The 15677-nt window shown below is 32.2% G+C and overlaps 2 protein-coding genes across 4 annotated transcripts; both read right to left on the reverse strand.

Moving 5' to 3' along the window:
* Positions 1 to 930: 930 nt before the first annotated feature.
* On the reverse strand, positions 931 to 5150 carry LOC131847307 (alanine--glyoxylate aminotransferase-like). The gene is made up of 7 exons (XM_059196850.1): positions 4992 to 5150; positions 4421 to 4613; positions 3804 to 3969; positions 2829 to 2984; positions 2204 to 2293; positions 1473 to 1733; positions 931 to 1084 (listed from the first exon to the last, which is right to left on the reverse strand). Exons 1-7 carry the CDS (start codon positions 5148 to 5150, stop codon positions 931 to 933), a joined length of 1179 nt encoding a protein of 392 aa, XP_059052833.1.
* Positions 5151 to 7115: 1965 nt separating this feature from the next.
* LOC131847305 (alanine--glyoxylate aminotransferase-like) lies at positions 7116 to 14258 on the reverse strand. 3 transcript variants are annotated; one of them, XM_059196849.1, is made up of 8 exons: positions 14231 to 14258; positions 10765 to 10932; positions 10204 to 10396; positions 9754 to 9919; positions 9211 to 9366; positions 8628 to 8720; positions 7695 to 7943; positions 7116 to 7331 (listed from the first exon to the last, which is right to left on the reverse strand). In XM_059196849.1, exons 2-8 carry the CDS (start codon positions 10921 to 10923, stop codon positions 7178 to 7180), a joined length of 1170 nt encoding a protein of 389 aa, XP_059052832.1. In that variant the 5' UTR covers positions 10924 to 10932; positions 14231 to 14258; the 3' UTR covers positions 7116 to 7177. The 3 variants fall into 3 exon arrangements, with proteins under 3 accessions (XP_059052832.1, XP_059052831.1, XP_059052830.1); XM_059196848.1 differs by lacking the exon at positions 14231 to 14258 and adding an exon at positions 13890 to 14050; XM_059196847.1 differs by lacking the exon at positions 14231 to 14258 and adding an exon at positions 13890 to 14050 and having other exon boundaries at positions 10765 to 10937.
* Positions 14259 to 15677: the final 1419 nt, after the last annotated feature.

The following is a 15677-nucleotide window of genomic DNA, read 5'->3' on the forward strand; positions in this document are numbered from 1 at the left end:
ATCATCCTCCTAGATCAAAGTAATTTAGTAAGATGGGGGAAAATATTTGATCTGAAATCTTGCTATACTTGTGGTGATGCAATTAGAATAACAGGGCATATCTTGGTGAGAGGCAAGGTTCTCTTCAATAGGGTGTAGGTCTTCAAATTCACGATGATTACTCACCATGAGAATATTTCAAATTGTACATGAAGCTATAAGTCATTTAGTAGCTAGACTTGCCAGCAAGACTTGACGTAGCCACATACAAACGACAAATTAACTTTATAAAAACAACGTAGGCTCAACTTAAAACTATAGTATTATATGTACACATTATATAGTTATACAGTATATTAATATATATTATATATACATATACTATTTCAATGGACATGCATAAAATTCGAGAGGACGAAATTTGACAAAGGGTATTGTGTTGTAAGGGTATAAGTGGTTGTATTTTAAACCTACACCCGGGTCACAAGTCCCGGAAACTGCACAGAGTTTCCATCTTTACTATACGTTGGACCCGGCATCCGTAAATGAATTTGATAGGTTAAAAGGAGGCTTGAAATGGATAGGTGAATCCATGGAATGCTAAGAAGTTCATTTATATTTATCTGCACTAACTTGTATATCATACACGTGTAAGGACAAATATCTTGATACACTCCTACGTACGCCAATATTTACTATGTCTAAAATTATACTCTATAATATTACCAGTACTTAAAATAATAAATTATATATTAATTAACAAGAAAAACTTTATAGTACAAATTTAGGCAACATAAAACGAAATTAATTTCACGTCAAAATTATTGAGCGAGAGAGATTTCTTCAGTTTCAACATATCTTTTTAAATAACTTTTGTATAATATGTGGCTAGTTTGTAATACCTATTTTTTCATATCACGGATCATTACCACTTAAGAGTAGATGTAAAATTTATAGAGAAGACTTTTTAAGAGCGCCCAGTGTGTCTGCTAATGCATCGACTATAGCATCCACCACTTGTTTAGTAGAGTTAAAGCCCATGGTGCCGATACGGAGTGCCTTGCCAACTGTAGGCCCCACCCCGAGGGATATTAGGATGTTGTGCCTGTAACATAATATATTCTTTAGTCATTATATGGGTTTTGTATTTGTTTAAAAATAATATATCATCATGTAAATAGGTACATTTATAACTGTTGTTACGTATCCATATAACAATCTGGATTTCGACGACATTTTGTTATCTGTGCAAAAAAACTCGTTAATATTCTATTCCATGGTAGGAATCTTTTAACAGCAGATGAGAATATTGACTATATTTAATTTTTATATTTTTGAATATATTTTTGGTTTATTCATTTTACGAGGATTACAAGCAGTTGTGACATATATAACATTCTTTTTTTCCCAGTTCACTATATATCACCATCGATGAAATATTCAAGGCTTATTGATAGATATAATTATGTAGTGTATAATATTTAGATACTTACTTATTTCTCATATAATTCACAAACTCTACATGGTCGTAATCTTTTGGCAGAACCACAGTCGTCACAGTCACCAGTCGGTCTTCAGGTTTGGGGATTAGAAATTCTAGAGGAAGACCTTGAATACGTTTATGGAAGTATGCTGTGGTCTCAGTGTGGCGAGCCCAAACCTTAGGCAGAGTCTCCTTGATTATTTCCATTAAACAGCTTCGAAGTGCCCATAGCAATGGTGGTGATAATGAGGATAGTGAGTGATGGTGATATCTGTGAAATATGTATAATGAACGTTTGAATTTTGAAGTAGCATTATCTGAAAAGTGGCGGTTGCCTTAGTCCGCCAACGGCAAGTCGTGAAAAGTACCAAGGGCGTTACCTAATGATCGTGTTCAGGTATATAGGCAGTTGTGATTTACTATCAGGTACTTCGCCAGCATGTTTTATAGTTACAAAAAGAAATATAATTATCTATGGTACAAAGATAAAAAAATAATATATTTATTATTTTGACATAGTATATATATATATATAATAGTAAGCAATACGCCTTAATAGAGATATATTCTCTTCTGTTATTCGATAATGACAACGTTTAGATGTTAGATAATATGTAGATTTCAAATAATTAGATTTAGAATATCTTCGGCCCAGAATAGAGTATATTTAGACAGGGTATATCTTTGACAGACGTGTCTTAGACTATTACGATTATATGGAGAAAATAAACAAATACATACGTAGTATCTTCAAAGCAGTTCCATTGTGCAGCCAATAATTCAACGTCGAAGGAAAAAGGTGGTTTAAAATTCCTCTTTTTAATAACTTTTCTGAAAAGCATGAAATATAAATCTTACACCTATTTAATTGTAAACTTCTGTCAGGTTCTATATCTTTTCTAGACCAAAGATTCAAATATAAGAAGATATAGAATAAATGTCAATAATTTATAATACTCTAATTCAGATGAAGATTATTATATTAAATGATATAATTTAGAATAAGGGTATATTTTAAACTCATACTGTTAATTGGTACGAAGAATTTAAAAAAGGAAATATGTAAATTAATAGAAATATATTAAAAAATTAAAAGAATTAAACAGAGATAAGATATAAATAAAAAAAAATCCAATTGGATATATATATATATATATATATATAAGAGTTTATCTATAGAATATACAATATAGATAGATAATACAAGTCAAGTTTTGTACATACCCGTAGTTCGCCGTATATTTGTGTAAAATTTATTAAATTTCTAACAGACTCGGAAAGTATTGTAAAATTGTTTTTATGGCTATTGGCTGAAGTGGTATTGAGGGTCATAAAAGTAGGATAAGAAAATAGTACTGTAACATACTGGGCTCGCTCGCTGAATGCAACAGGTGAAATACCCGCCGGTCCACTGAGTCCTTTCTGAGTAGAGGTGCAAATTCCATCTACGCCCCATTCATCTGTGAAGAACGGTTCGCCGCCCAGAGAAACCACTGTGTCCACTAATAGGAGAGCACCATATCTATAAATTAATTATGTACGATTTTAGAGAAGAGGCTTTTCATTTAACTCAATGGCAAACAAGCTGATGGCCTACCTGGTGGTAAGCGATAACAGTCGCTTATATATGTACATGAAGCGACACGGATATGATTTGTACCCCTCACGTATTGCTATTTCAGCAGGAGCAAGATGTTATGGCTCCGTATTCTGTAATTTCACTCTCAAATCGCACTTTCCAACCGAAAAGCTTGCAAAGAACCTTGAACCTTGATTGCAAAGAAGATTGAGACACCTCTGTCTTAATCATATCCGATGACTTTGTAAAAATGGCTAACGGTATGACAGATTTTGTAATAAAATAGGAGTTGTGTGTAAGCTGATGGGCTATCTGATGGAAAATGGTATTTGTTATCTATATCCATCTATTGTCATCTGTATACATCAGGACACATAATAAATTACGACGCCCGCGTTACATCGCATGCGGACTGTTTTCGCGGATTCCGGAAGAATAAGTAAGTATGCCTCTGCACCTTGTAATTTCACTGACCTTTCTAACACTCTACACAATACAATCAGAATACAGCTTGCTAATTAAGCTAATTAGTAGCGAAGTTCTGGAAAGACTGAACTAGTCTTTGATGATTGTGATGACTGCAGATTCGGTTTAAACAGCTCAAGCTGAGTGCTTTCCACAGTCATCACACTTCATGTCGTAAATTACATAAAGTCGACACATGCAACTGAAGATGAAGTCAAGTCAAACGAATGCAGTTCATGTTTATTAACACCTATCATTCTACAGATATAATCTATAAATACTAAATGAGTTACTAACTTATGACACAGTGTTCCGAGCCCTTCGATTTTTTGCACTGAACCCGTAGATGAATCGCCATGAGTGATATATACTGCCATAGGTCGTATTCTCTTCAGAAGGTCCTCGATAAGAGTAAAGCTAAAGGTAGCAGTAAATGGAACTCGATGTACAAATGTATCGATACCTGTAAAAGCAAATTTAAAAACCATAATTAAAATATTTATTATATAATATTGCCAGTAAGAAAATTATATGTAAAATGTTAAAGTATAGGTAACATCTTATTAAAATGTACCCACGCGTATCTTTTATTAAATTCGAGTATATAGCAGTAGATATATTATTTAATAATTAATTGGATCAGTTATGTACCATTCGTGTTCTGTGAAAACGCAATAAATAGCAAATTAAAACGTCATTAACGACGTCATTCATGCAAGTATTGTCATTAAAATACCAAGTAATATGTAATTAATTAAAAAATACTATAAGTCCGAAAGGGGAATTCAGAACACAAATGGTGCAAAACGGGACATTTCAATATCAAATCAATGGAATTTTTATTTAAAAGTAGACCAGCATATATACCACATACTCGTACCACAGATAACATAATATTACATACTCGTACTTACCATATCTTTTAGTCATCTCCAGTGCTCGATCGTCCCATTGACCCCTGCTACATAGCAGTAGTTTTTCTTTAGGGCCAATTAAATTGCTTATAATAGTTTCCATTCCAGCATTTCCCGAACCAATCACAGCAAGTACCAGCTCACTTTTGGTTTGAAACAAATATTGTAAACCAGCACGGATATCAAACATCACCTAAAAATTAAAATATTATTCCGACGTTTCTTACAAATATTGATTTCTATCAGATTATGTAGAATGGTGGCCGTAGTAACCTGCCTGTATGAGTAAACACTGGTGGCGCAAGTAGTACATACTAACATGGGAATGAAAGGGTAATTCATGATGAATTCAACAGGAAGTAACTTGAATGACATCTAGAGCGCCCGGCATGCAGGCTGACTTGACATAGTTAATCGGATATTTAAATATCCTCTTCTTCTTATTGTGGACTATGGTAGAAAATTGTCAAAATTGTCGGAATAATCACCTGTCCTATTGGTCAGATAATCAATTTCTTTTAATAGTAACTTTTAAGTGTATTAAATTTAAAGTAAATAAACCTATGCATACCTGAGACAGTTCATCGTAAAATGGCGATAGAATTGGTCTTGTGAGAGCTTCAGCAACAGAGGGCCAAATATCACATGGTCCCGGACTACAAAGCAACGGTTTCGTGTACTGACGATCCTCTATTTTCGGAGCCGGAATAGTTAGCTTGTCTTTGTACATCTTTTACTTTTATTGCTGTTTAAAGTAAGATTATATAAAAATCGATGCGAAAATATCAAATAGATGTTCAATTATATATTTCTTATAATTATTTTGCCAGGGGGAAGAATTGTACAAACTAGCCTGCGTAGGTAGTTCCGTTTTACCAATTTCTGTTACCAAGCCGCTTTCATAGCAAGTTGTGTTGCAGTGTGAAGCCAAAGATATGTCATCACCATTTCAATCTACAGAAATGGAAACGCATGAGGCTAGCATTATAAATTCATTCTGTTTATACATATCTATTTGTAACCTTGAAGAGAGCAGTAAGTAGTTCCGTAGGTAGATAAAACATATTGCGACGTTTAGTAATAAAATTATTTGGTTATATACCTAGAAACATTTATTAAATAAGAGTAGGATGATAATAAAAGGTCAGATGGTTTTATAATATATTTTTTCATTTATATATTATACTAAAAGTCATTATAATATATTATTTAAGTGTAAATTTAATATTAGTTCCAAATAATGTTAAATCGCAATATTAGAAGGGGTTATATAATACCTTTCAATTAAAGAAGGATTGATAAAAATCAAGATGTTGGGATACACTAAAAGGTAAGTAAGTTCGTAATCGAATAAAATCAGGACTCACCGTAAAGCGTTCTGGTATATGATCTGGTATTGATGGTGGATTAACTATAATTTATGTTTTATATTAATTCAGAAACGCGGTTTGACAATAATTTGTTACAACTACTCACATATACGCACATATACTCGTATGTACGCTTTAAAATTGTTAACTTGTATGTAATTAGTCTTGTTCTCTATATAGAGACTATATAACACTTAATAAGAGTGACAAGGCTTCCTATGCGATATCTGGGTGATATTAAATTTGTACATGTAAACAATACGACATTATTTATTATTATTGTCATTTAGGTACGTTTTGATAGTCTGCTTACTATCAAAACCTACTTAAATGACACATAATAAACAGTGTCTCTTTCGGACGAAAGGTGAGCCTACCAGTTTTGAAATTTAAGAATAGACGTAGAGCACACAAGAGGTAGACTGTAAAAAGTGTTTAACTCAACTAGTGCAGTTCTCATTTCAGCAAGCAGCCGAGATAACCACGAATGCGGTTTGTAAGCTGTTTCGGTAGTTGCTATTTATTATAGGGTCGGACTAGGTAATTACTGCAAAAGAGGCATAACATCTTAGTTATCTGAAATTATGATCTATGTGAGGTATCATGAGGGTCACACGATAATGTGACATCTGTATGTAGTACTGCTTATGTAGTATTATAGACGAGTGGTAACACACCACTTACCATTAAGTGGCCAGTCAGCTTGTTTGCCATTACATATAAGCAGTATTTAGAGAGCTTCAATCGTATTGTAATAGAAAAAGAATTGAAGTTATTGTGTTGTATTATTTGAATTTGTAAATTCTGACTACAGATATGTATAGAGTAAAAAAGTAGTGTAAAAAGAGAAAAACCTTGCGCAATGCAGCAGAGATGGAAAATACAAAGAAGTTTTAATATCTTCACACAAACAACGTTAATACCTGATTAATATGTGCAAACAAAAGAGTTGTTTTGGCACAGATGTATATATATAATTTCTGATTGCGGTTTATGAGTATTATACCATTACATAAGTGTAATTCCTTGTAGTATGTAAAAATAAAGAGGAATGTAGTTTCAGGTAATACAGAATATAACTACATGAAGTGTTATCATCATCCTTTTGACTTTTTGAGGTTATTTGGGATTTTACTTAGGTGGATTTTGTACAAAGTCAACTTCGTGGGTACATCTGTCTCACCTTTTATGCAGCCAGCTTATGTCGCAGTTTGTTTTCAAGCTGTTTTGGTTGACAAAAGGTTTGGGAAGGAAATGACAATATTTTTTTTTAAGAGAAAGATTTATTAGGTATTTTATTACAACAATACATTTTAATAATAATAATTCAGTTTTACAAACAGTGGTTCAACCACGACATTGCAATATGGTATAGAAGGTTTAAAGTTCAAAGAGAAGATTTTTTAAGAGCTATCAACGTATCCGCTATTGCGTCTGCTACAGCATCTGCGACCTGTATAGTTGAATTGACACCCATGATACCGACGCGAAGTGCCTTGCCCACTGTGGGTCCCAGTCCAGGAAAAATCAGGATGTTATGACTGCAAATAAATAAACATATTGAAAATATTATTTATTTGAGTAAGCAATTTTAATAAAACCAAGTTATTTAATATTATATAACTTTACCAATGCCAGTAAACTTCTGATATTATACAATGATGTTTCATTGTGTAATATTATATAGAAAATTTACATTAATTATGGGAAATTTTCTTAATATAAGAGTGGTATAAATAAAATTGTATTACATAGCTGGTTTTAATATAAAGCCAGAAAAAAATAGTCAGCCAGTCATAAAAGGTGTTTTATATCCTACATTTTGTGAGCATAATGGTTCTAGTTCTAGTTTAGACATGTTATGATTACATGTATCTTGTATGTATGAAAAAATGCATACTCACTTTTTTATCATATACTTTACAAACTCTATATAGTCGTAACCTTTTGGCAGGACCACAGTCGTCACAGTTACCAGCCGGTCTTCAGGTTTAGGGATTAGAAGTTCCAGAGATAATTCTTGAATACGTTTCTGGAAATGTGCTGTGGTTCTGGAATGGCGAGCCCACGCTTCGGGTAGAGTCTCCTTGATTAGCTCCTTTAGGCAGGTTCGAAGTGCCCATAGCAGTGGTGGTGATAGTGTGTGATGATATCTGTTGAAATATTCAAGCTGTATTAGCTATATCATTATATAATGCATAATAACATTTAGCTATATATAAGATGAATTGCTATGACGGTAGACGGTAGATTTGATATACCATGAGAGTATGTAAGACTGACCTACATGAATAAACATATTTTGATTTGATTTGTACTGTGTATAGCAATCAGTTTAAAGGATGATATATTGCAGTAAAATTACCGTACGTATACTAATTAGGTATAATAAACAAATACAGTTTTTAATTTTGCACGATATTATTTTTAAATTGTCGAATCATATCAAAAATAGGTTTGGCCAAACGTAAAAATTAACTACGCAATAGAAAAATTTTTCAATAAGTAAATAATTTTATTTGTATTTTCGGTTATGTTACAGTACTGTGAAAATACATTTTAACATATAGTGGATACACATGCCAATTGAACTAGTATAGAATTATATTGTATCTCATGTGTTACATACTTTTTCAGGGTGCATTATTTTTAGAATGTTAATATTTACAGAACAAAAAGAGTAACTAAAATATAATGCCAGTTATACAATTATACATTACTGATTACGCACGAAATACAAAATGAAAATAAATTGAAAATCTAAGTATAGAAATAAGTTTTCTTAATATTTTTCTACTGAAAAAGCAATTTCTTGTGATAAAAATGCGACTACATACTTTCTTGTGTTTCCAAAGCAGTTCCATTGTGCAGCTAACAATTCAATGTCGAAGTAAAACGGTGGTTTAAAGTTCCTCTTTTTAATGACTTCTCTGAAAGGGATGAAATATAAATCTTAAACTCGTTTAATCTCTTAAGGTTTAAACTTTTTCTGGATCAACAGTTTTTCTGAGAGTTGTAACCAGCAATTCTCATTCATTATAACATTGTAATTACTTTTTCTAGATACTATTGTCTAGAACATTAATTGAATAAGTTTGTTAGGTGTATTTATGTATATTGATACAGGTCACATATCATAAAACCTTATATTATAAGAGAGTCGCAATTGAGAGGTTTCCTGTCTTAAGTTATATTCCTGAAAGGTCGTAATATAAACGATATAATATAAAATTTCGGGGTTCATTTGCATTTTTTTTACTTTTTGGTGCATCACTGTTTGAATTGTACATTATCCTACAATCTTAATCATCCCATATCAAGATGTATATTACATTAATGTATTATGTACAAAACCCATTAAGTTATGAGCACACGGACAAAGCCAGGGCGGTCCATTAGTAATACAATATTGTAACTCACTGGGCTCGCTCACTGAATGCAACAGGCGAAATACCCGCCGGTCCACTGAGTACTTTTTGGGTCGAGGAGTATACTCCATCGACACCCCATTCGTCCATTAGGAAAGGCTCCGCTGACAAAGAAACTACTGTGTCCACCAATAAGAGTGCACCATATCTAAAAAAAATCATCAGAATAACGACGATACAATAAAAATATTACGTCATGCATCATCTCGATTTAAAGAAAGGATGGATGTAAAGGGAGAGGATGACTGCAGAAAAGATATATGGATTGTGTATGAAGATATGATATGTTAAAGGTGAGGATGTCAGCCATTATGGCTGATAGGTATAACGGCAACGATGACATATTATAAAAATTAACATAATTAACTAAGATAAAAAGTAACCATGATGAATAAAATATACACACTCTCTCATTTAGCATTTATATTAGCTGTTTGGATTATTCATACAAGTTCCATGTGATTTTTATATAATTGTATTAAACCTATTTTGTATTAACTCGTAACAGTAATAGTTTTTAATGCCATTTACTAACTTGTGACATAATGTACCGAGACCCTCTATTTTCTGTACAGAACCTGTAGATGAATCACCATGAGTGATAAATAATGCTTTTGGACGTATTCTCTTCAGCAGACCCTCAATTACGGCAAAACTAAAAGTGGTATTAAATGGTATACGATGTACTATTGCGTTGATACCTGTGGCAAAAATAGCAAAATTAAATTTATGTTATACCAGCTTTTGTAAGCGATTTCGAGACATGATTGAAGGAGATTAAAGTAGCATATTACTGTTATCAGTGTCTAATGCTATTTACATATATGATAAATTTCATAACAATTAGCTAAGACGTTAAGACGAAACAAACAAATTCATTTTGCATTTAAATGTCGTATATCATAACTATTAAAATTGATAATAGCGGTGAATGTTATTGAAATTTTGTTCTCAGACGTTACTAAATACTGTAATAATTAAATACCGTATCTTGTGGCCATATCCAATGCTCTATCGTCCCATATACCCCTGGCACATATGAGAAGCTTCTGTTTAGGGCCAACTAAATTGCTAATAACTGCTTCCATTCCTGAGTGTCCAGAGCCACTCATGGCAAGTACTAATTTGCTTTTAGTCTGGAAAGCATATTGTAAACCAGCACGGATATCATCCATCACCTAAAAATTAAAAGACTATTATTGTATTACAATGTATTGTAGGCATTTCTCCAATGTATTAATTATAAACATCAAAAATAAGGTATAAAATTCGATTGCATATATTGTGTGTTAGATATTGCCTTTTTTACTTATTGTGATATTTATTTATTTAATTTACTACGTCGTCATAACAATCCTTTACCATCCCATTGTTATGCGTATACAGTGATTTCTTTCGAGTGTTTCTTCTCTTGAATACAATTTATGTTTTGTTGCTATAGTTGCTTCATCGATATTGAAAAGAAAAAGTTATTTGTTATACGTCGTCATACAGTCTTTTATTCAACGTATTTAGGTAACTACCTTTAAACATATACATTACTTACATTAAATAGTTCATCACAAAATGGAGATAGAATCGGTTTCGTGAGAGCCTCGTTGACAGACGGCCAGATATCAGATGGTCCAGGTCCGCAAAGCAATGGTTTAGAGAACTGACGATCCTTGATTTTTGGAGCAGGAACTATCAGCTTATTTTCATACATGTTGTTTCACTATACTGCCAAATAAATATACAATATGACCAAATTTAGGTAATACCAAATTATATATATGAAAAAAAAAACTATGAAGAAATTCTTATAAAGTAGTAGTAGTATTTTTTTTAAATTTGAAGTACGTTTGCGCGTGTTTAGACACACACTATTACGCGTGCGTTAAGAGCGTGAAAAACGCGATATGCGCATGTCAATGTAATCATAATGTATGTTTGATTCATTTTCGTTTGTACGTATCTATTTCGAGAAAAAATATGTATAGTTAGGGAATATACTAAGGAATAGTTATTAATGGTTAATAGGATCTAACATGGAATAAAATAGGTAGCTTACTTTTTTAAATAATACGTATAAAGGTAATATAAATCCAAAACATTATTAAATTTAGATGTTTTACATTTTGGGGCAATATCAACAGCTAAATTAATGTTGGCGTAGTACTTATACTATGCCAACATTAATTTAGCTGTTAATTTAGCGAAAAAAATACATTTTACTCGTGAGATCGCTTGTAAAGCTTGAATTTACTAACTTCACACAAAAAATAAAACATTTAACAATTTTTATACTACTACGTAGTACTGAAATGGTTTGTACCGCTGGGTCTACTTAGTTATTAACTTTTACTTCCGCGAAATTTTGCCTCTATTACCTTTAGTAGTGTAATTTACAAATAGTATGTTTAATATTTACATGTATATTAATGTTTTATTTTTAAATTACTTTAAAAACGATTTATGTTTTATAATGGGTACTAAATCAAAAGCTACTTGGGTATACTTGAACCGGAACTACTTATTTCTTTATTATTTACATACCATAGTGTATGTTATACTTATATTATTTCCATAGTGTAGGTGAGTAATGTGTATAAACGCTTAATATACGTAGTAAAAATCTGTTTTACAGCGTGCAACCATCCTCACAGCTAATACTACCCCATAATGTCTCTATTAACTTGACGATTGGCTAAGCATGCGCAATTTTCCAAATAATTTGCTCTCGTGACCAACATTTCGGCCAAGTATTTGAAGATCGGTTACGGGAATTGGGTTAATGTTTAGATTTAGTGCTAATAGGGTGGTTATAAATTTGTTACAATGTTCTGGGTGTTCTGGCGCTATCCGATATCACATTTGGCAAGTGCACCGAGCCTGGGGCGTGAGTTGCCTGCCAGCCTCATATTTGTTCCATTTGCTATCGCTTGATGTTCCCATACTTTATAATTATTTAAAATGCTTATTCAAAAATAAAATCATGTAAATGACTCATAAACTTAATAAATGGGACATGCAAGCTCAAAGTTATATTACATAATTAGTAGTGTTATGCTGAGTGTTAAGGTAGATTTAAAACATAGCGAGTCAATGCTTGTTCGTCTTTTAAATAAAGCTAAAAGTTGTATTTGTTACTTGAATGTCTCTATGTTTATATAGTTTGAGTATAATATAGAAATTATATGTATACCTGCTTCTAGCTACAGTGTTGCAAGTGCAGTAATTTAGTAGTTTATATAAAAAATAAAGACGTGATGTACAAATATAAGTTATGTTATAAAAAATATATTTTTAAATTAAAACCAATCTCTTTTAGTTTACTACAGATATATCCATTATATTGGTGTTGGACGATAATAAAAGGTCGAAAGGTCACTTGATACGTTCTCTCTGTTTAAACTCGCTATCCAATCATTACAAAGTGTGTTTTCAGATAAGAATTTGTACTTTACATAGTCGTAGGAGATCGAAACAGCAATGTTGCTGCGACAAATTGATTCGATTCCCACGACGACTCGTCCTATCTGTAGTGTTGCCAACAATTTTTGAGCAAGACCAAATCCTTGACCTCATAAAGCACACAAATAACCAGCAGTCTTTGAACAATCTAATATGAAAAAATACTTATTTTAAATGTAAAATATATTAGAAAAAAGACGTTAAAAATAATCCAGTCATTGCTGCATTTAATGCTATAGTTAATAACCATTCTAAAAACTATCTATTAAAATTAAGTAGTAACTAAGTTTTATCAAATGAAATGTTTTTAATTTTCTTTGTTTTCCAAGCATCCTAATTTATCATCCAAATATATCACCTGACGCAATTTTTGTGTAATTCACCAGTTCACGTATTGTACTGATTCTGATAGCCCTTAACTTACGATTTGAGTCATAAATTTTATTATATACTAGCGAGACGCTACGACTTCACACGGGTAGTAGAATCTAATAAAATTCTAACCTAAATTTTCGTCGATATTTACTCTATTTACAAATATTTAGTCTATACACTTGTTGATAGGTTATTTTTAAAGGTATTCATTTACCAGGTTGTAGTGCTAAAGCCATTTGGCTTTACTACTGTAACTGGTGGATGAACACCTTAATAGTTGGCAACACTGTCTATCTGTGCTTCCCAGAGGACAAAGCGAGGCGAAGCTATAGGGAGTCGTGATGGAAAATAACACTGTCGTTGAGTGTATCTTCTCCTTGGTGGTTCAACTGTGAAACACAATTGATAGATATTTACTAGTTTTTTCTCGACGACAGATCAATATAAATGCTTTGTTTTATGTTTATTAGTAAATTAGTAATTATCAAAGTTTGGTTATAGTGTTTATTTCCATTATTACTCCTATAGTTTAAATATAAAGCAATCTATTTGTGAACACATTTTTGTTTATTTTGTCTGTTATGTAAATTCGATCTTGTTCAAAATCCAAAATTCTTAAGGTCCGTTGATTTTGACAGTACATGATTTCTTATGTACACACTGTCTGTAACTTATTGTGTATACATTTACTGTAAACATAACATTTCATGTTAATTAGTTTAGCTTTAAATTTGATAAATTAATTGACATTACTTACATATTAAATGTTATGTTTAATACACAAATAATGATAATACGTGATGACCAATAAAACTTTCTTTCACACAACAAAATAACACTCACCAAAAATCAAAACGGAATGCAAACTAGTAATTTTTTTTACACTGAAATCCAGTATCGAAGTATGATTTTGAAAATTATTTACAACAAATACACTCCAAAAATATACATATAATCGGCCTCACACTGTTAGTCAACACAATATACTGATACAGACAGACAGTGCAGAGATAAGTAATTGCTCTTGACAGCTTGAAACTCGTAAGTCTGTCTGTTAATAGATATTCGATTAGTGATATTTAAATAGTACATAGTATAGTAGTAGTTATGAAATTGTTGTGGCCTAGTAGATAATAAACCACATTTCAAACCTTGAATTGGAGTAATAACTGGAATTTATAGACCTTAATGTGGTGATATTTAATCTAGTCGACACCAGCGCCAAATATTCAATTTGAACGATGTGATGTTATTTCTAAATATAAACGTGTATATACGAGTACTTATACATAATATTTTTTTTATGGATGATAATAGTATGGTTCCAACGCTTGCGCTAACGGTTTATACTGGCGGAGCCAGTGGAGGATGATATGATCAGCATGAGGTCAGGTCAGTTAAATCGTGATAAATTCAACAGTAATTTAGCATGATGGTTTCCATGGGGAATAGTGTGGAAATTAATGACATGGTACATTACTAGCAATGGGGTCATGAGACTCATCAGTCCGCATTACTAACAGTTTCCTCCCCCTCCCGTAATGTCATATTCTAATAATCATAATAATATATCCTCACGACTATTAACTCCGAGGTAGTCAGAAGCATTGCCAACTTTTAATGACATGGTTCCATGGCAAATAATGGCACAGTCGACGTGCCCACATTTCGCTATAAATATTTGATCACAACGTGGCAGGCGATGAGTCTATAGCCAAATTAGATTTGTCGTAGATAAAAATTGACACAAATTTTTGTATCTGCTAGATTCGAATCCTGGAATTGGACGTCGGACCAGCACACGCCGCTCACTGTCAAGTGCATAGAGAATAATCGTTCCAATACATTCAAGCATAGCACAACCCCTTTTACGTACATCTATATTGCACTTCGTAGAATGCAATTACAAGAGTTTTCTGCGCCAAGTTATCCTGAAGATCTAGATAGTTGTGCAAAAAGACAAGTTACGAGTGAATGAAACCGTGAATGTAATTAAATTGTTCGGTTTCTCGTATCTTGTGCTCTTTGGGAAACTAAGTCATTTTTCTACTTAGCTTTCTATTGAATTATCTTCTATATTTCTATATATCTCACGTAATATAAAATATACTTGAAGTATCTTAACACATGGCATGTCTTTCTGAGAGTGTTATTTGAAATTGAATAATATTCATAATTTACAAATATCAATATTATTCAATTAGATATTTACAAATTTGGGGTATAGTTAGTGTTTACTTCCATTCAGTTTCTGTATACATTTTTTTGGTATGTATTTTATTTTATGTAACTGGAATGGCAAACAAGTTACTGACGTACCTGATGGTAAGTGGTAAACATTGCCATTTGGTAATATAACATTAGCAGCACCATATATTATATTATATTATAATTAAAATGTAACTACTTGAAATCATAAAATCTCCGGAAATTCAAAATATTGTGCTCCTATGGTGTAAAATCTTTAACACGTGTGGTATGGTGAGACGATTCCATAATATAAATATTAGTTATTGTTGGAATTCAATATCTTTTATTAGCTACATGAACGGCCTCCTCCATCGGTTTAATACACCGATTTACTGCCGATGGCCGGGGGTTCGATTCCTCGCACAGTCCAAACATTTGTTT

Source organism: Achroia grisella, unplaced genomic scaffold (assembly GCF_030625045.1).
Source record: "Achroia grisella isolate CSIRO2021 unplaced genomic scaffold, CSIRO_AGI_Agris_v1 utg5201, whole genome shotgun sequence".
Lineage (NCBI taxonomy): Eukaryota > Metazoa > Arthropoda > Insecta > Lepidoptera > Pyralidae > Achroia > Achroia grisella.